Here is a 15,672-nt window from a genome sequence, read left to right on the forward strand (position 1 = left end):
GTGAAAATGAAAATGAGATGATTTAAGAGAACCTTGGGTAATAAGAACTGAGCATAATTTATACAAGGATAATAATATTGAAAGGGGAGAAAACTTTGAGAGGTTTAAGAATTCTGAAAAATGCAAATACTATTTACTTCTCCAGAGGACTTCTGATGAAGCATTGTATCCAACTCTTGACTGAAAGTAATACACGCAGAGCGCAGAAACATATTTTTGCTAGGAACACCATCTGGATTAATTTTACTTAACTCTCTTTATTTGACATAAGGATAGTTTCCTTTGTAAAAATAATTGAGAATTTTTTTTTTCTATCCTAGTTAGGGTTAACAAAAGGAAAGTCAAGAAAGAGGAAGCATTTGTACATTTGAAAAAAAAAACAGTTCAGAATAGAAGATGAAACAGAATGGTTTTGAAAGCAACACATGGAAGTTATATGTGCATGTGAGTGCAATTGTGTGTATGTATGTGTATGTATGAAACAGAAATTCACAGACTCATATGTTATCTGCTTCTATGCTTCATTGGACATGAAGAAATGCTTGGGTTTTTTGTTCATCTTAAATTTAAAATAATTCAAAAGTGCAAAGGACCTTGCCTTGAAGCCATAATAAAACAAACAAACAAGCAGAAGCACAAAAGCAACCACCTAGCACCCAGTAGGAAATTAAAAAATGATATAGGCAGCAGATACTGAAAGGCATGCCAGATGATTCTCAGCAATCGGCCTCTTTGTTTACAAGAACTGAGTTGGACTTGGAAGTTCTGTTTTTGTCTGTGCCCCATCATTCCTTGATCCCTCCCTGACTTCTCTACCTAGTCTCTACTTTAAAAGAGTCCTACTTTTGTATCAGTCTCTAATCTTTCACTCAATTTAACTCAATTTGCAAAAGACTTCCAAACTCCTTAATCTGAGCAGACCCTCATGATCAGACTAGAGCAAATGTAAAAGTTCCTTCAGATCTCAAAGCTGTTTTCACAAGCTGTATGGTCCTGGTCTGACAAAGTTTGTCCCCAATACAATTCTACAATAAACTATAAAGCCCTTGCTCTGCATGAGCCATTTTTGTAGATACTGAAAATAAAAATATGATTGGAATACAAGAGTATTGACTATGGGAATGCTCAGATGAATTTGATGGCCTTTGTTAGGGATTTTGATTATCTAAGCCACCAAGATTCTGTGAGAGTCCATTAGGTGTAAAACAACTTGAAAGGTCCTGGGGAAGATGCATTCAAAACAAAGGAGTTTTAAATGACATCGTATTTTATTTTTAATCCTAGAGCTGATAGGGAGCAAATGGAGATAATTAACTACAGAGATGGCATAGTCACACTTGCACCTTAGATAAATCAGTTTGATGGCTGATTGGATGGTGGACTGGAGTGGGAGAGACTGGTGGTAGGACAATCCACCAGGAGGTGATTACAATAATGTAGATGTGAGGTGAGTCCCAGGGAAGTCGTCAGGTATTTGGAGAGAAGGGCACATGTATGAGATGGAATCATGATCGAAAACGTAAGACTTGACACCACATTGAATATATTGGATGAGAATGAGGGATCAGAGGAGGATGGCAGTGAGGGGATGAGACATAGCAGCTGATTCCCTTTCCAATCTTCTTGCAAATGATTTCCCTCTAATCACTCTATGAGCTATTTTTTTTCCTGGCACATCATAGTCTACTAACTCCATGCCTCTCTGGTGGCTGTCCTTTATATGTGGTCTTTAATCCTTCCTTCCTTAGTTTGCCTGGTTTCCTTTAAAACTCAGCTGCAATTCCAGCTAGTGAAGAAGGTCTTTCCTGGTCTTCAGGGCTAGTATTGACTTCTCTTCTGAGGTGTTCACCCCCCTTTTACTGTGCATGTATCTGTGTGTGTATAATCATTGTAGACCAACGCCAAACTCTAGATCCCAGTGGCTAGCCCCAATAGCTATCCTTCCTCTACTAATGGGAACTTGTGGAACATTCCTGGAGAGCAGATGAGATGAGGCTGAAAAAGAGGAGAGGAGAGGGGGGAAGAGAAAGGAGAGAAATCTTCTAGGAAATTTGCCCAAATCTTTACTTCAAGGCCAAAGTGGTATAGAGGGTAGGCTTTGGGGTTGTCTCCTTGGGATTGGCTTTCCTTTTATTCAAGTTTCTTGCATTCAGTTGAGTGTAGGTCACTCCCTCTGGGTCTTCAGCCAAGGGAACCTGCGGGGAAATAGAAGGTGAAGGGAACAGTGAGTGACTTTGGAGCAGGAGTCTAATCTATTGATGTATTGTGAATGCTTTGACAACCTGTCTGGTGAAAGTTATGGATACCTTTACAGAATCATTCCTTTAATTATATGAAATGAACTTCATAGGATTAAAAGAAAATCAAACTCACCGGTGGTTCCTTTGGCCTCACTGTGGCCATTCCTGTATCTGAGAAGACAGAAGGTTTTATCATCCTCCAACTTTTAGGAACAGTGATCCCCTTCACCTGTTCTACCCCTGCCCCGGGATCATGCCCCCTTCTTACCAGATAACTTACATAGGACTTCTCCTCCGGAAGCCTCAGAGTGATGTAGAAAGCAGGTGCTCCAAGGAAGACAAGGGAAGCAGAAGCATCTGTTGGTAGAGAGAGGTAAGAAGGAGGACATAGGTCACATATTCATGATGGGAGGCTCTATGAGTATCCTCTCCCCACCAAGGCCTCTTTCCTATGCACTGGGTCTATGGTTGCCTGGGGAGGAAGGAACAAGGGACCATGGGAAGAGGGAATGAGTTTCCTTACCTCCTTGGGCTCTCAACTTCTAAAGATCCTGGTAAAGGAGACATGAGAAGGGAATAAGTAAGGTCAGGGAAGTCTCAAATGAGGTAACAAAGGTCCGAGTCCTGCCCCACTTCTTTATTCTTTTAGACACTGAGGGGCTTCACTATGTCTTTGACATGCTCACCCACAGGGATGGATCCTTGGCAGAGGACTGCCAGTAAGAGAAAGCAGAGGAGGAGCAGGAAGCAAGAAACACAGCTCAGGATGATGATGAGAGTGTTACTGAACTTCGAACCTGTGGTGGAGGAAGAGAAAAGAATCTTCATAAATCACTGTTCTAAGGCATCTTTGCTCCTGAAATTGTCCCTGTATTTTCCCTTCTTATCCCCCTCCACAACACCACAACACTATCAGCATCCAACAATTAAACAGAAACCCTACTGAGAGAGGCCTTATCCCTTGGAATGAGAAACTGAGAAATCAGGATAAAGATGTGTGGATCACCAGGAAGTATGAGAAGGGGAAGCCTTATGACCCAGGTCACATCCTTGGTCTGCAAAGTCTTGGAATTGAGCAAAGTGTCAGTCTCTGTTTTCTCTTATACTGTGTCTCTTGGCCAGAACCAATAACTAGGATTCCTTTCTTTGTAGGAGCAGAGGGAGAGAGTGGTGATTGACTACCTTCAGTGCTCCTGTGGTCTTCTTTGTCTCACCTGTCACAATGACCTGCAGAGGGTCACTTTGTTGTGTCCAGAGACTTCCATTGATGCTGAGTTGGTATGTGCAACTGTAATTGCCAGATAACTTGGGGGTCACATGATTCAGGAAGTACAGGGCTCCATGCTGAACGATATCCATGCTTAAGAGATTTTTCTCATCTTCTTCCTTGTACAGAACAAACCTAGTACCTCTTGAGGGCCCCCAGCAGAAGAAGGTAACATCAGACCCTGAGGCCACCTTAGGGCTAGGCCAGGCTGAGAGGGAAGGCCTGGAAAGTATATCTGTAAACATAAGTAAAGACCAGAGAATCTTAGGGTAATTTCCACAGTTGGAATGGGAGAAGAAAGAGCTTCCACTGATAAGGGTGGATACTAAATCTGACATGTTCTCTTGGGCTGCTAGGAACAGGAAAGTTTTTTCTTCCTTCCATCCTTGTCTGTACAGTTTGGAGTAGCACCTAAGCTGGTGCTTTCTTCCCCTTCCACAGACATCAGCAACTCTTATGCAAACCTCTACTTTGTGATGCTCAAAACAGCCCTCTGATCAATGTGCCTTTTCAGACTTCCTGGGATACCTCTTAAGCTTGGATACTTCCAGTATTTTTTTATTTCACTCTCTGGAAATCTGGATAGACGCTCACCTATCACCCAGATCTCTAGGACCTCACTGGGCTCAGACACCTGGTATGGAGTTGTTGTCTCCTGGTAGATACAGCTGTAGTTGCCAACATCCTGGGCACTCACAGAGAGGAGGGGGAAGATGGCCGAGGTCCCAGCTGGGCTCTGTCTTTGCAAGGGCTGAGGGGTCCCCTCTTTCAGGAGAATGAATGTCATGCCACTGAATAATGTCTGAGGGGGCTGTCGGCACTGGAGAGTCACATGCATGCCTGGCTCCACCACAAGACCTGGGAGGGCTGAGAGGGAAGGCTTGGGGAGAGATCCTGTGAGAGAAAGAACATGGGGCTGGGAGTGAGGACACATGGGTCAAGTCCCTCCTCTCTCTCTGAATCCCTTTTGTGACCATGGACCGTTCACTGGCTCTGTCTGAGTCTCATGTTGGTTATTCAGTAGTTTTTTAGTAATGTCCAACTCTCCTTGACTTCATTTGTGTTCTTCTTGGCAAAGATACTCAAGTGGTTTGTCATTTCCTTCTCCAGCTCATTTTACAGATGAAGAAACTGAGGCAACCAAGGTAAGTGAATTACCCAAGGCCACAGAGCTAAGTGTGTATTAAGTGTTCTAAATCCAGAATTCTAGCCACTGAGCAATCTAGCTGATGCTGAGCCTCAGTTTTCTCCTCTGTAAATGAGGTGTTTGACCATAAGATCCCTTTTACAATTCTAGCTGTAGCTACCTAGGAATCTAAGGAGACTTTCACATTTGAGGGAGCTCATTCAAACTATTGTCTCAAAACTTCGATGACTCATGGGAGGCAAGGTCCTAGCACATCACTTTCATTTGTGTGATTCTGACATACCCAGGGTTCAACCTAAAACCGAGGCTTAGAGCATGGTCCAGGAGTGGGAAGGCTCAGTCTTATTTCCAGGTTCTGTCACTCACATGTTGTGTGAACTTGAAATCCTTTCCTCTCTCTTGGCCTCACTTTGCTCATTGGTATTGGGACATTTTGACCTTACTAACCTCCAAAGGCCCTTTCAGCTCTGGGTCTCTATGATTCTTCTCCTAACACCCAGCTCAGGCCCCACCATCACCTTTCTTCCCCAGATTCTGTAACACTAGAGATGTGCCTCATGTCTTCCAAAACCCCTGCCAGGCCCCAGGGTAGAGCTGGATCTTTAGGCACCAGACCTTTGCTCTGTGAGACCTCTGTCTGGGAAGAGAGCAGAGGGATTATCCTCAGAGTTCTTGTGGGGCCCACACATCCACTCACCTGGCACCACCAGCTCGAGGGCATAACTGTGCTCTGATGCTCTAGCAGATGCTGTGCATTCCTTGTAAGTACAACTGTAGTTCCCATTGTCCTCTGATGTTACAGATGGGAGGAGGAAGCTAGTCCAGAGATCTGCTGAGGTCTTCTCCTGTAAGGATACCTGAGTTGCAGCCTTCCACAGAGTGAAAGTTACCTTTTCATTGGAAGACAGCTTGGGTCTTGAACACCAGAGAGTAATGTTGGCCTGTGGGGCCATCATGAGGCCAGGCTGGGCCCTCAATGTGGGCCTGGGGAGTAGTCCTGAGGGGAAAGGGAAACACAAAATGTTAGGATGAGATGACCCTTCAAGGCTCCCCTTCACAAACTCCTTAACAAGAGGGGCAACAGCTGTTTAAATTCTGTTCTCACTTTATTTCTGGGGTCTGCCTTGAGCTGAGAACAGCCCCCCTTTCCTGGGGCCCAAAGTTGAGTTCATGTAGAAAAAGAGAGTATCTCAGGATTTCCTCCAGCCTCCCCCTAAACCATCCCTTCAGAATTCACTGGATTGTATGCTATTTCCATAGCTTTGTAGACCCCTACGTGGGGGAAGGGGTGGCTTCCAGTCTCCACTCACCAGGCACAGTCAGCTTCAAGATTTGGCTCGGACTGGAACCCCTGTAGGGCACCATCTTCCTGTAGTAAATACACCTGTAGTTCCCAGTGTCCTTGGGTCTCACAGACAGAAGGGAGAATGTAGCCCTGGTGCCCAGATGACTCACTCTCTGTAATGGCTCTAGGCTCATTGCATCCAACAGGGCAAAACTATAGTTCTGAGGAGATGCCTGTTGTGACGGATTACACCAGATGGTCACGGTTGTCCCTGGAGATACTGTGGAGCCAGATGAGGCTGAAATAGAGGGTTTGGGGAAGGCTCCTGTGAAAGGAGGGAGGAAAAAATTAGGTACTTGATCTTTCTCTCTGACCCCCACAAATTATTCCCTGAAGCAGAGCTAAAAAGGGGGAAAGTGGTCTACAGATCCCTGGCCAAGCCCTTTTTGCTGTTTCTGTAGGTCTGTGCATGAATGGGTAACTGGGCTCCCTAGGTCACCTTCAGAATGATATTCTGGGCCCAAGAAGATTGTGAATGTATAGGAGATGGGATAAGAAGGGACAGGGGCAGAGGAGGTTGCACCCTGCCATTTGCCCCTCTTACTTCCTCCTAAGGTCCAAGCTCTGACCTTCCAGCCTGGGCCTGCTGGACCAAGGGAGGTTCTTAATGCACCATCACTGGCAAACTGTCTTAATGTCTGAGGTTTGCAAAGCTTTGTCTTCCCAATAACTACATGACGGGGGCGGGGGAGGGTTAGCCAAAAAAAAGTGAATTCCCAGTCCTTGGCCCTACGCCCTTCCCCACACTACTACCCAGCCTGCCTCACTATGCCCCCTCACAACCATCCTCCAATCATTCCTCAGATTTATCCCTTTTTTCTTGTCGGGTGCCATGCCTAAGTTTTCCATCTTCAAAGCATCTCCTGTATGTCTCCTTTTCTCCACTCACACAGCAACTTCCTTGGGGCTCACCTCACAGTTAGTCTATTGCAATCACCTGCTGCTCTGTGATCTGTGCCACTGGGTGGGCAGGGTCTGGCAGAGGAGGATAAGGACTCCATCTGGGCAGTTCTGTGTAGAATTTGCTTTTGTCCACTTCTCCTGCCCTCACTTATTACCTACTTATCAGGCACCTTCTGCAAGCTGATTTGGGAGCCCCTCAGGGTTAGGGAAGATGTCATCCCTGTTACCCTCAGGAGCTGACAGCTCCAGGGATCACAGGGGTTTAGCTCATATAACCCCATTAGAAAATCCTGGCCATGAGTTTCATGTCACATAAGAGGGAACCAAGACCCTCAGGAGGTAGGGGACTGGCCCACATTCACTCAGCTAGGTCCTGGGAGTCAGTCATTTGAAGCCCCTGCTGCAGCCCTGATCTCAGGTCCTTTCCATTTCACTGCACTGCCTTCTAACACAGGCCAGAAGAATAGCAGCCTGGGGTGGTGGGAAGGACCTTGATGTTAGAGTGGGTGGACTAGAGGTGTATGCATCATGCTGGGAAAACTAGGGGTCAGGACATTGCTACTGGATGCAATGAGGGAAAGTATCCTGAATTAGCCAGGATCTGAGTTGGGCTCTAAGAATGTGAAGGAAAGTGATGACTGAAGGTGGAAAGGGTTTCTCAGACAGGGGGGATTGTGTGAGCAAAGGCAGAATTTTGGGTCATGAAGAGGTGATATTGCCTTCTGTGCAAACTGATGGGGATTGAGTAAGGGCAGACAGGAACAAAGGAGGAACAGGTCAGCATTCTGGGAAGGTAGAGGAGGCAATATGTAGAGTCTGAGGGACTGGCCCTGATGTAGTTGAAACTCCAAAGAGGGTTCTGGTATTCATCCCTTAGGACTGGCCTCCTTCCCCCAGGGTTGGTTGTAGACCAGCACCCTCTCACCTGTGACCACCAGAGGCAGGGCTTCACTGAGCTCTGACCACAAGAGCCCATGCCCAGAGCGGCAGCTGTAGCTTCTGGCATCTTCCCAGGCATCCACATTCCTGAGCACAAATTCTGCCTGCTGCCAGAATGCATTTCTCTCATCTTGGAGCTTTCCATCCTTCCAGAGCTGGAATCGTTCACTCCACAGGTGGCCCTGGCATCTGAGGGTCACGTCTGCTCCCCTAGGGACCACAGGACTTGGGATGGCCCAGAGGGTGGGCCTGGGAAAGGGGCCTGAGAAGGAAACAGATTTTTAGATATTTCTTAGCATTTTCTCTATGTCTCATGCCTCCTTCACTGCCATTTTCTGAGGTCCTTCACCAGTTAACTCTGTCCATTTAATACAATGCCCCCTTTCCCTTCCTGCTTATCTTAGATCTAGGTTTCTGGATTAATCTGGTACAGGGAAGGAAAAGAGAACATGGGGTGTTGGGGGCAGGGCTCACCTGTCTGCGCCCTCACAGCCCAGTCCAGACACCATCCTGTAAGAGAAGCTGAGGTTAGAGTTTCAACCTCTCCACCCCACATAGACTCATCCCCAGCTCTTGCCAAATTCCCTGAACCTCTAAGTCTTCTTTGGTCAGAAAATAAAGGAAGAGCCCTTTGATCCGACACCGGGCTCTGGCTCTCTTCTAAATGTTTCTACCTCCTCCTTAAACTTCTTCCATATCCTTCAAGGACAGGAGCTACGAGCTTGCCACAAAATCCCTACCTCCCCAGGTTTGACCCTAGGGTCTTACCAACAGCAAGCAGGAATGTGACTGTAGGGCCCATGGTGCATCTTCAGCTCTGTCCTGGACTGCCCAGTCTCAACTGTGCAGAGGGGAAGAGATCAGTGTACTAAAGGCTGGCCCAGGATGTGGTGATCAGCACTGCTAGCTTCCACCCCTTAAACCCAGGCCCCACAATTTCCGCTCTTATACTGATTAGTAATGGACCGTGGTCCTTCAAGTCTTAGATCTGAGGGGATCAAGATATCTTAAGGTTAGTTTAGGTAAGGACTGATGACTCTGCTGCCCCTCTAGCATTGAAGACCATTGAATGATACCATAGCAAATATATCAAATTGTGTCTGGAAATGACTAGGGACCCCATAAAAAAATCACCATGGAAGGACCAAGACTGGGCACAAAGACCTAATTCCATGACCCCAGAAGACAGCCACAGACCCTTGGCTCAGCTGGTTGGTGGACACAAGTTCCATGTGCCGTGTGACTTTCGGTTCAGTCATCTTCTGCTCTCTTGGACTGAACAACAGTAATAAAAATGGCCATCATTGATATTACACTTTCAACTTTGCCAATTTTACCAAACTTTTCTCAATTGTTCCTCCCGGTAACGTGGGGAATATGTTCATATTAGCACCATTTTACAGTAACTTACAACTAATAAGTCTTTAAGCAAGATTTTGAACTTGGATTTTCCTGACTTCAGATCAGTTAAACTCATGAATCTAACAGCAAATATTGTAGGAATCTGTTGCTCCTGACCTCCAGCTATTTAAATAGCTCAGTTCCAGCATCTCCTGTAAGACGCCACAAGGGCAACATCTTTCAGTCCAGGAATGGCAAGCCAGGGTGACTCTGCCAACAGTACATTGGTGTCCCAGTTTTCCAACATCCCCTCCAATATTCTTCAATATTCCCTTTGTTGTCATATTAGCCACTCTCCTGTGTGAGGTTGTATTTCACACTTATTTTAATTCATATTTTTCTAAGCAAGAATGTTTTAGGGCATTTTTTTTCTTATTAGTATGCAATGCTTTGATTTCTTTGTCAGAGAATTGCCTGTTCATATTCCTTTGAAAATTTTTCATTTAGGAAATGACTTGTACTTTTACAAATTTGACTCAGTTGTCTATATATTTGAGAAATGAGGCCTTTAGCAGAAATACTCAGAATTTTTTCCCATTTTCTGCCTTTCAATTGAAATTTTCATTGCATCGATTTTGTTTGTGCAAAAACTTTTGAATTCCATACAATTAAAATTTTCTATTTTACATTTTAAGGTGATCTATGTCTTCTTTCATTCTAACTTCCTCTCTTATCCATAAATCTGACAGATAAACAACTTTTTTCTCTTTTATTTTGTTTATGGTGTCACCCTTTATACAGAAATCATGTGCTTATTTTGACCTTATCTTGGTATAGAGTTTGAAATATTGGTCTAGACCTAGCTTCTGTCAATATTGTCCAGTTTTTCTACACATTTTTTTTTAAAAATGTGTTTTTCTTCTAAAAGCTTGGATTTAGGGGTTTGTCATATACTAAATTACTACTGTCATTTGCTTCAATGTAATTTGTACCTAATCTATTATATAGATCTACCAACATAATTCTTAGCCAGTACTAGATTACTTTGGTTATTACTACTTTACAATATAGTTTGAGATCTGGTACAACTAGACCACCTTTTCTTCACATTTTTTTTTCACTGATTCTCATGATATTCTGGAACATTTATTTTTCCAGATGAATGTTGCTATCATTTTTCTAGTTCTATAGAATACTTTAATAGTTTGATTGATATGGCCCTGAATAAATTGATTAATTTTGGGAGAATGATCATTTTTATTATATTGGCTTACCCTACTCAGGAGCAATGAACAGTTTTCTAATTGTTTAGATCTGACTTTATTTGTATGAAAGTGTTTTATATTTGTGTTCATATAGTTCCTGCTTTTATTTTGACAAGCAGTCTCTGAAGTATTTTATATTGCCTTACAGCTATTTTAATTTGAAATTTTATGTGTTTTGTAGCTGGACTGTGTTAGTAATATATAGAAATGCTGCTGATTTTTGTGGGTTTGTTTTATATCCTGCAACTTTGCTAAGGTCATGAGTAATTTCAAGTAGATATTTTAGCTGATAATAAAAAGAAATGTGTTTGATGTATATGGGTCTATTTTGTTTTCCATAACTTTGTTGAAATTGCTAACAATTTCAAGTAGTTTTATCCATTGATTTCCTAGAATTTTCACAGTGTAACATACCATTTGCAAGAAGTAGCAGTTTTGTTTACTCGTTGCTTATTCTAAGTCCTATAATTTTTTTCCCCTCGCTTATGGCTATAGACAAAGGGTGATCTATATTTTTGTGGATATCCATCCATTTCATTTAGATTGTCAAATTTATTGGCATGTAATTTGGCAAAATAACTTCTGAAAATTGTCTTAATTTCCTTTTCCTTTCTGGTGAGTGTATCCATTTCATATTTGATACTGGTGATTGTTTTTTTCTTTTTTTTTTTTAATCAACGACCAGTATTTTACCTATTTTGTTATTTTTTTTCATAAAGCAAAATACTAGTTTTGTTGATTAGTTCAATGATCTTCTTACTTTCAATTTTATCAATCTCTCCTTTGATTTTCAGGATATTCTATTTGGTACTTAATTGGAGAATTTAATTTGTTCTTTTTCTAGTTTTTGCAGTTGTGTACCCAATTGATTGATCTGATTTTTCTCTATTTTATTTATGCAAGCAATTAGAGATATAAATGTTCCTCTAAACATCCCATAAATTTTCACATGTTGTCTCCTTGTTGATTTTTTAATGACATTGTTAATTCTCCCTATGATCTGTTCTTTGAACCATTTATTTCTTATGAATGGATTATTTAATTTCCAACTAATTTTAATCTCTCTTTCCATTGTCCATTATTCACATATTTCTAATTGAATTGTCATCTGAAATGGATGTGTTTAGTATTTACACTTTTGCGCATTTGGTTGTCAGTTTGTTATGTCATAATACTTCCTCTGTTATTGTATAGGTACGATGAACTAATGAGAAAAAAAAAAGGTATGTTTCTATTTCTACTCAATTTTGTTCAGAGATCTACCATCTTTAACTTTCCCAGGATTTCATTTACCTGCTTAACTTCCTTCTTGTTTATAGTTATTTAATGCTGAGAAGGGAAATTGGACTTCCCCCACTAGTATAGTTTTATTATCTATTTCCTACTGTACCTCATTTACCTTATTGAAAAACTTAGATGCTAAAGCATTTGGTGCAGATATGTTTAGTACTGCTATGATGCAATTGTCTATGATACCTTTCAGCAAGATGAGGTTTCCTTCTTTATCTCTTTTAGTTCAATCATTTTTTGCTTTGATTGGCTTGAGATTATATTTGCTATCTCTGCTTTTTTGCCTCATCTGAGGAATAACAGATTTTTCTCCAGCCCCTTCCCTTTATTCTGTGTATATCTCTTTGCTTCAAATGTGCTTCTTGTATACAACATATTGTAGGATTCTGTTCTTTAATCCATGCAGCTATCTGCTTTTCTTTTATTAGTGCATTACATTTACATTTATTGTTATGTTAATTAACTCTATATTTCCATTCGTGCTTTTTTAAAATTTACTCACCATCTCTTTCTTATGCACCATATTTTCCCCCCTCAAAAGTGTTTTACTTCTGATTACTATCTTCCTCAATACCTATACATTTTATCATTCCCCTCTCCCTTTTCTATTATCTCAATTATTTTGTAGTTCCTCATATAGGGTAAGAAATTTTTGCTCCAAATTGGTTATATTATTCCTTCTTTGATCCAATTTTGATGAGAGAAAGGTTTCAGCTTTGTCTGCCACCCTTCCTATTTTCACTTTCATTATAATAGACACTTTTTGCCCATTTTTATTTTAAAAAAATGCCCCTTTCAATCTTTCTCTCCTTCTTCAATCTACTGATTCTAATTTTTCTTATAGTAATAAAGATAAGAGATATACATATTATCTTTTTGTATAGAAATATAAACAATATAACATTATTAAATTTCTTATTTTCCTTTCTGGCTTCTTTTCCTTTTTCTACCTTTTTTTGCTTCTCTTGAGTCTTATATTTGAAGGACATTTTTTTAAATTCAGCTCTGATTTTTAATTATGAATGCTTGAAAGTTCTCTATTTTGTCAAACATCGATTTTCTCTCAGTAAGTTTATATTCAGTTTTGAGAGGTAATTGATTTTTGGTTGTAATTCTAACTTTTTTGCCTTCTGGTATATTACATTCTAAGCCTTCTTGTACTTTAATGTAGAATCTGCAAAGTTCTTTGTATCCTGACTTTAACTCCATGATATTTGATTTTTTTTCTTCTTTCAACACATTTTTCGTGGTCTATGAGCTGTGAATTTGGCATATGATGTTCCCAGGAGTTTTCATTTTTAGATTGAATTTAAGCAGTTATTGGTGGAGTCCTTTAATTTCTATTTTGTCCTCTGCTTCTAACATATCAGGGCAGGGTCACTGGGGTGCTAAACTGTCCAGACTGCTCGCTTAATGTAGGGCGGTGATGGTCTGTAGGAAGTTAGGTCCTCACTGGTGGACTGAAACTGGCATGGAGCCATGCTGCAGGCCTCCTGTTGTGAGGTTGGCTGCTTCTTCTGCTCTTGTCCCTCACTCCACACCCACCTGGGTGAGACTAAGTTTTCCTTCTGGTAAGCTGCTTCCCTGACCCTAGATCAATTCTAAGGCAGTTTTCTAATTGTTTGGAGGAGAATTTGGGAGGACTTCAGAGGATTTCTACTTTACTCCACAATCTTGACATGGAAGAACCCAGGAAATATTTTATCTTGAAAATGGTGTGTGAACAGGGTCTTTCAGGAATGGAGGGATCCTGTGAAGCAAAGGTCAGGAAGGAGGGCATTACAAATATGATGAACAGTCCAAATAAAGATAAATACCTGTAAAGATATAAACATGTGTGTATAATTGCACTTAATGTAGTGTACATAGATGTCATGGTATAGTGAAAATATCAACGTCAGTTTTCCATCTTATGATCTGGTGGTTTTAGTGAATGGAAAGATTGACATACACAGACACTGCAAAGATCATCATCTGAATTTCAAAACGTGGTAGGAGAACATATATTGTTAAAGTGGTACTATATCATGCCTATGTCACACCACATCCACCGTATAGTGGTCAGTGGTGAGTGTGATCCTGTAAATATAAACTGCACAAAATCCTCTGAGGGGTGACGTGAAAGATCATACCCCGCTATCAAAAAGAAACTCAGCAGCTACCTATTCCAATCCAGTCATTTTTAGATGACGAGCTGAGGAAATTTTGCTGACAAACTCAGTGTTAGAAAATGGAAGATAATTCCATATGAGGATATGGAAATAGAACTGAGACATATATACATATATATACATATATATGTACATATATATGTATATATATGTATATGTATGTACATATATATACATATATATGTATATGTATGTATATATATACATATATATATATATTTCTAGTTAAGAAAACACTGGGGGACATTATTAGCATATTTCTTTTTAAAAGAGATTTTTTATTAATATCTTTAAATTTTACTTCCTCCCAGTTTCTTCCAGTATATCATTGGTATTTCTCCTTTACAGAACATCTTTCCAAAAAATGGATGTTACGTTTACGAAGAAAAAGAAGAGGAAAAGTTGCAAATCCAGTCAATATATCATAGACAGCTAAAATATGTGCAGTGTACCAAACTCATGGAGTTGCCCTTGGTTGAGGAGTGGGATAAGAGTGCCTTCTCATCTTTAACTTTTAATTTTTGACTGGGCAAATATGGCTAAAAAGGAAGACTGTATTGAACTAATAGAAGATTATTGTTTTGATAATTGGTAGAGAAAGATAACCAGGACTGAGCTGAGAAAATGTTTGAATCTTGTGAATGTAAGAGGAGGAGCAGGAGAATCTCGGAATGAAAAAGAGAGCAAGGAATATTCCAAGTCTCTAAATCTTAAGCAGATAATTCAGGGGAAATAAGCAGTACAGAGGTGTAGTTTGGGGAGATAGGATCCTACTACTGTTGCCAATGTGTCCCCTTCACTGTGTCTCCATACTGTTAATTGATAACAAATATGCAAAGGTAACTAGCTTTCTGAAAAGTGTATTTATTCAAGTAAAAGTGTATAAACATTTGGAATACAACATTGTAACACCCCTGAGTGTCTTTCACAAGCCATCTAATTAATATACACAAAATCCAGTGGAAAATGGGCTCCAGATTAGAGAGAGTATATACCAAAATGAGTACTACCGTTCCCAGTTATCAGAAGTTCTTTTTTATCTTTTGAGGAGAATTCATATTGGTCCCATTACATAATATATATTTCTTCAGGGATCTACTCTTCCTCTGTGTGTCTGATCACTGTCACTTATCACTAATATCCCAGGGGTATTAATGGGAAGGAAATGAAAATGTCCAAATCTGATATTATGGTTTCCTGTGACTAAAATTAAGAGACAGAAAATAAAACTAAATCATGAAGAAAATGAGAAAAATTATAGTGTTTTACAGAAATGTACCAAAAATAAGATTTCAAGTGAGGAAAAAAGTTGGAAGTCAATAAAGGAATCAGTTATACCTCAATAACTTAGCTGAGGGAAGAAGAGAAGGGAGAAATTAAATAATTTGACAAAAGCAAGGTAGAAAGGGAAATAATAAGCAAACTGTAAAATCAGGGAAAGATTAATATTTGTAAAGAGTAATGGGGAAGGTATTGAGGGTAAGGAGAAGGGAGGTAGTAAACAAAATGGAATGATAAAAGGAAAGAACTGAAGATAAATAATGCTGGATTAATTTTTGGAAAGGTTAAAATTCTTTGGGGGCTAATATTAAAGAGAAATGGAGCAAAATATATACCAATTTTCAATTTTTAAATAGAAAGATTGTAATATTTTAAGAAAATGAACAGAGTTTGGATCTGTAAACATACATCCACAAAGTGTTGCTTAGAAGAAACATATAAAGATAATAAATAGAGTAAAAATGAAAGGATAAAATTATTTAC

At 40.4% G+C, this 15,672-nt stretch overlaps 1 protein-coding gene across 1 annotated transcript; it reads right to left on the reverse strand.

Moving 5' to 3' along the window:
- Positions 1-237: 237 nt before the first annotated feature.
- On the reverse strand, positions 238-8,771 carry LOC140503496 (immunoglobulin superfamily member 1-like). Its single transcript, XM_072607537.1, has 12 exons — positions 8,610-8,771; positions 8,316-8,351; positions 7,828-8,103; positions 5,965-6,264; positions 5,352-5,651; positions 4,102-4,401; positions 3,455-3,742; positions 2,927-3,037; positions 2,764-2,791; positions 2,521-2,597; positions 2,374-2,411; positions 238-2,195 (listed from the first exon to the last, which is right to left on the reverse strand). Exons 1-12 carry the CDS (start codon positions 8,641-8,643, stop codon positions 2,064-2,066), a joined length of 1,920 nt encoding a protein of 639 aa, XP_072463638.1. The 5' UTR covers positions 8,644-8,771; the 3' UTR covers positions 238-2,063.
- Positions 8,772-15,672: the final 6,901 nt, after the last annotated feature.

The sequence above is a fragment of the Notamacropus eugenii genome, chromosome 5 (genome assembly GCF_028372415.1).
Source record: "Notamacropus eugenii isolate mMacEug1 chromosome 5, mMacEug1.pri_v2, whole genome shotgun sequence".
Classification (NCBI taxonomy): Eukaryota; Metazoa; Chordata; class Mammalia; order Diprotodontia; family Macropodidae; genus Notamacropus; species Notamacropus eugenii.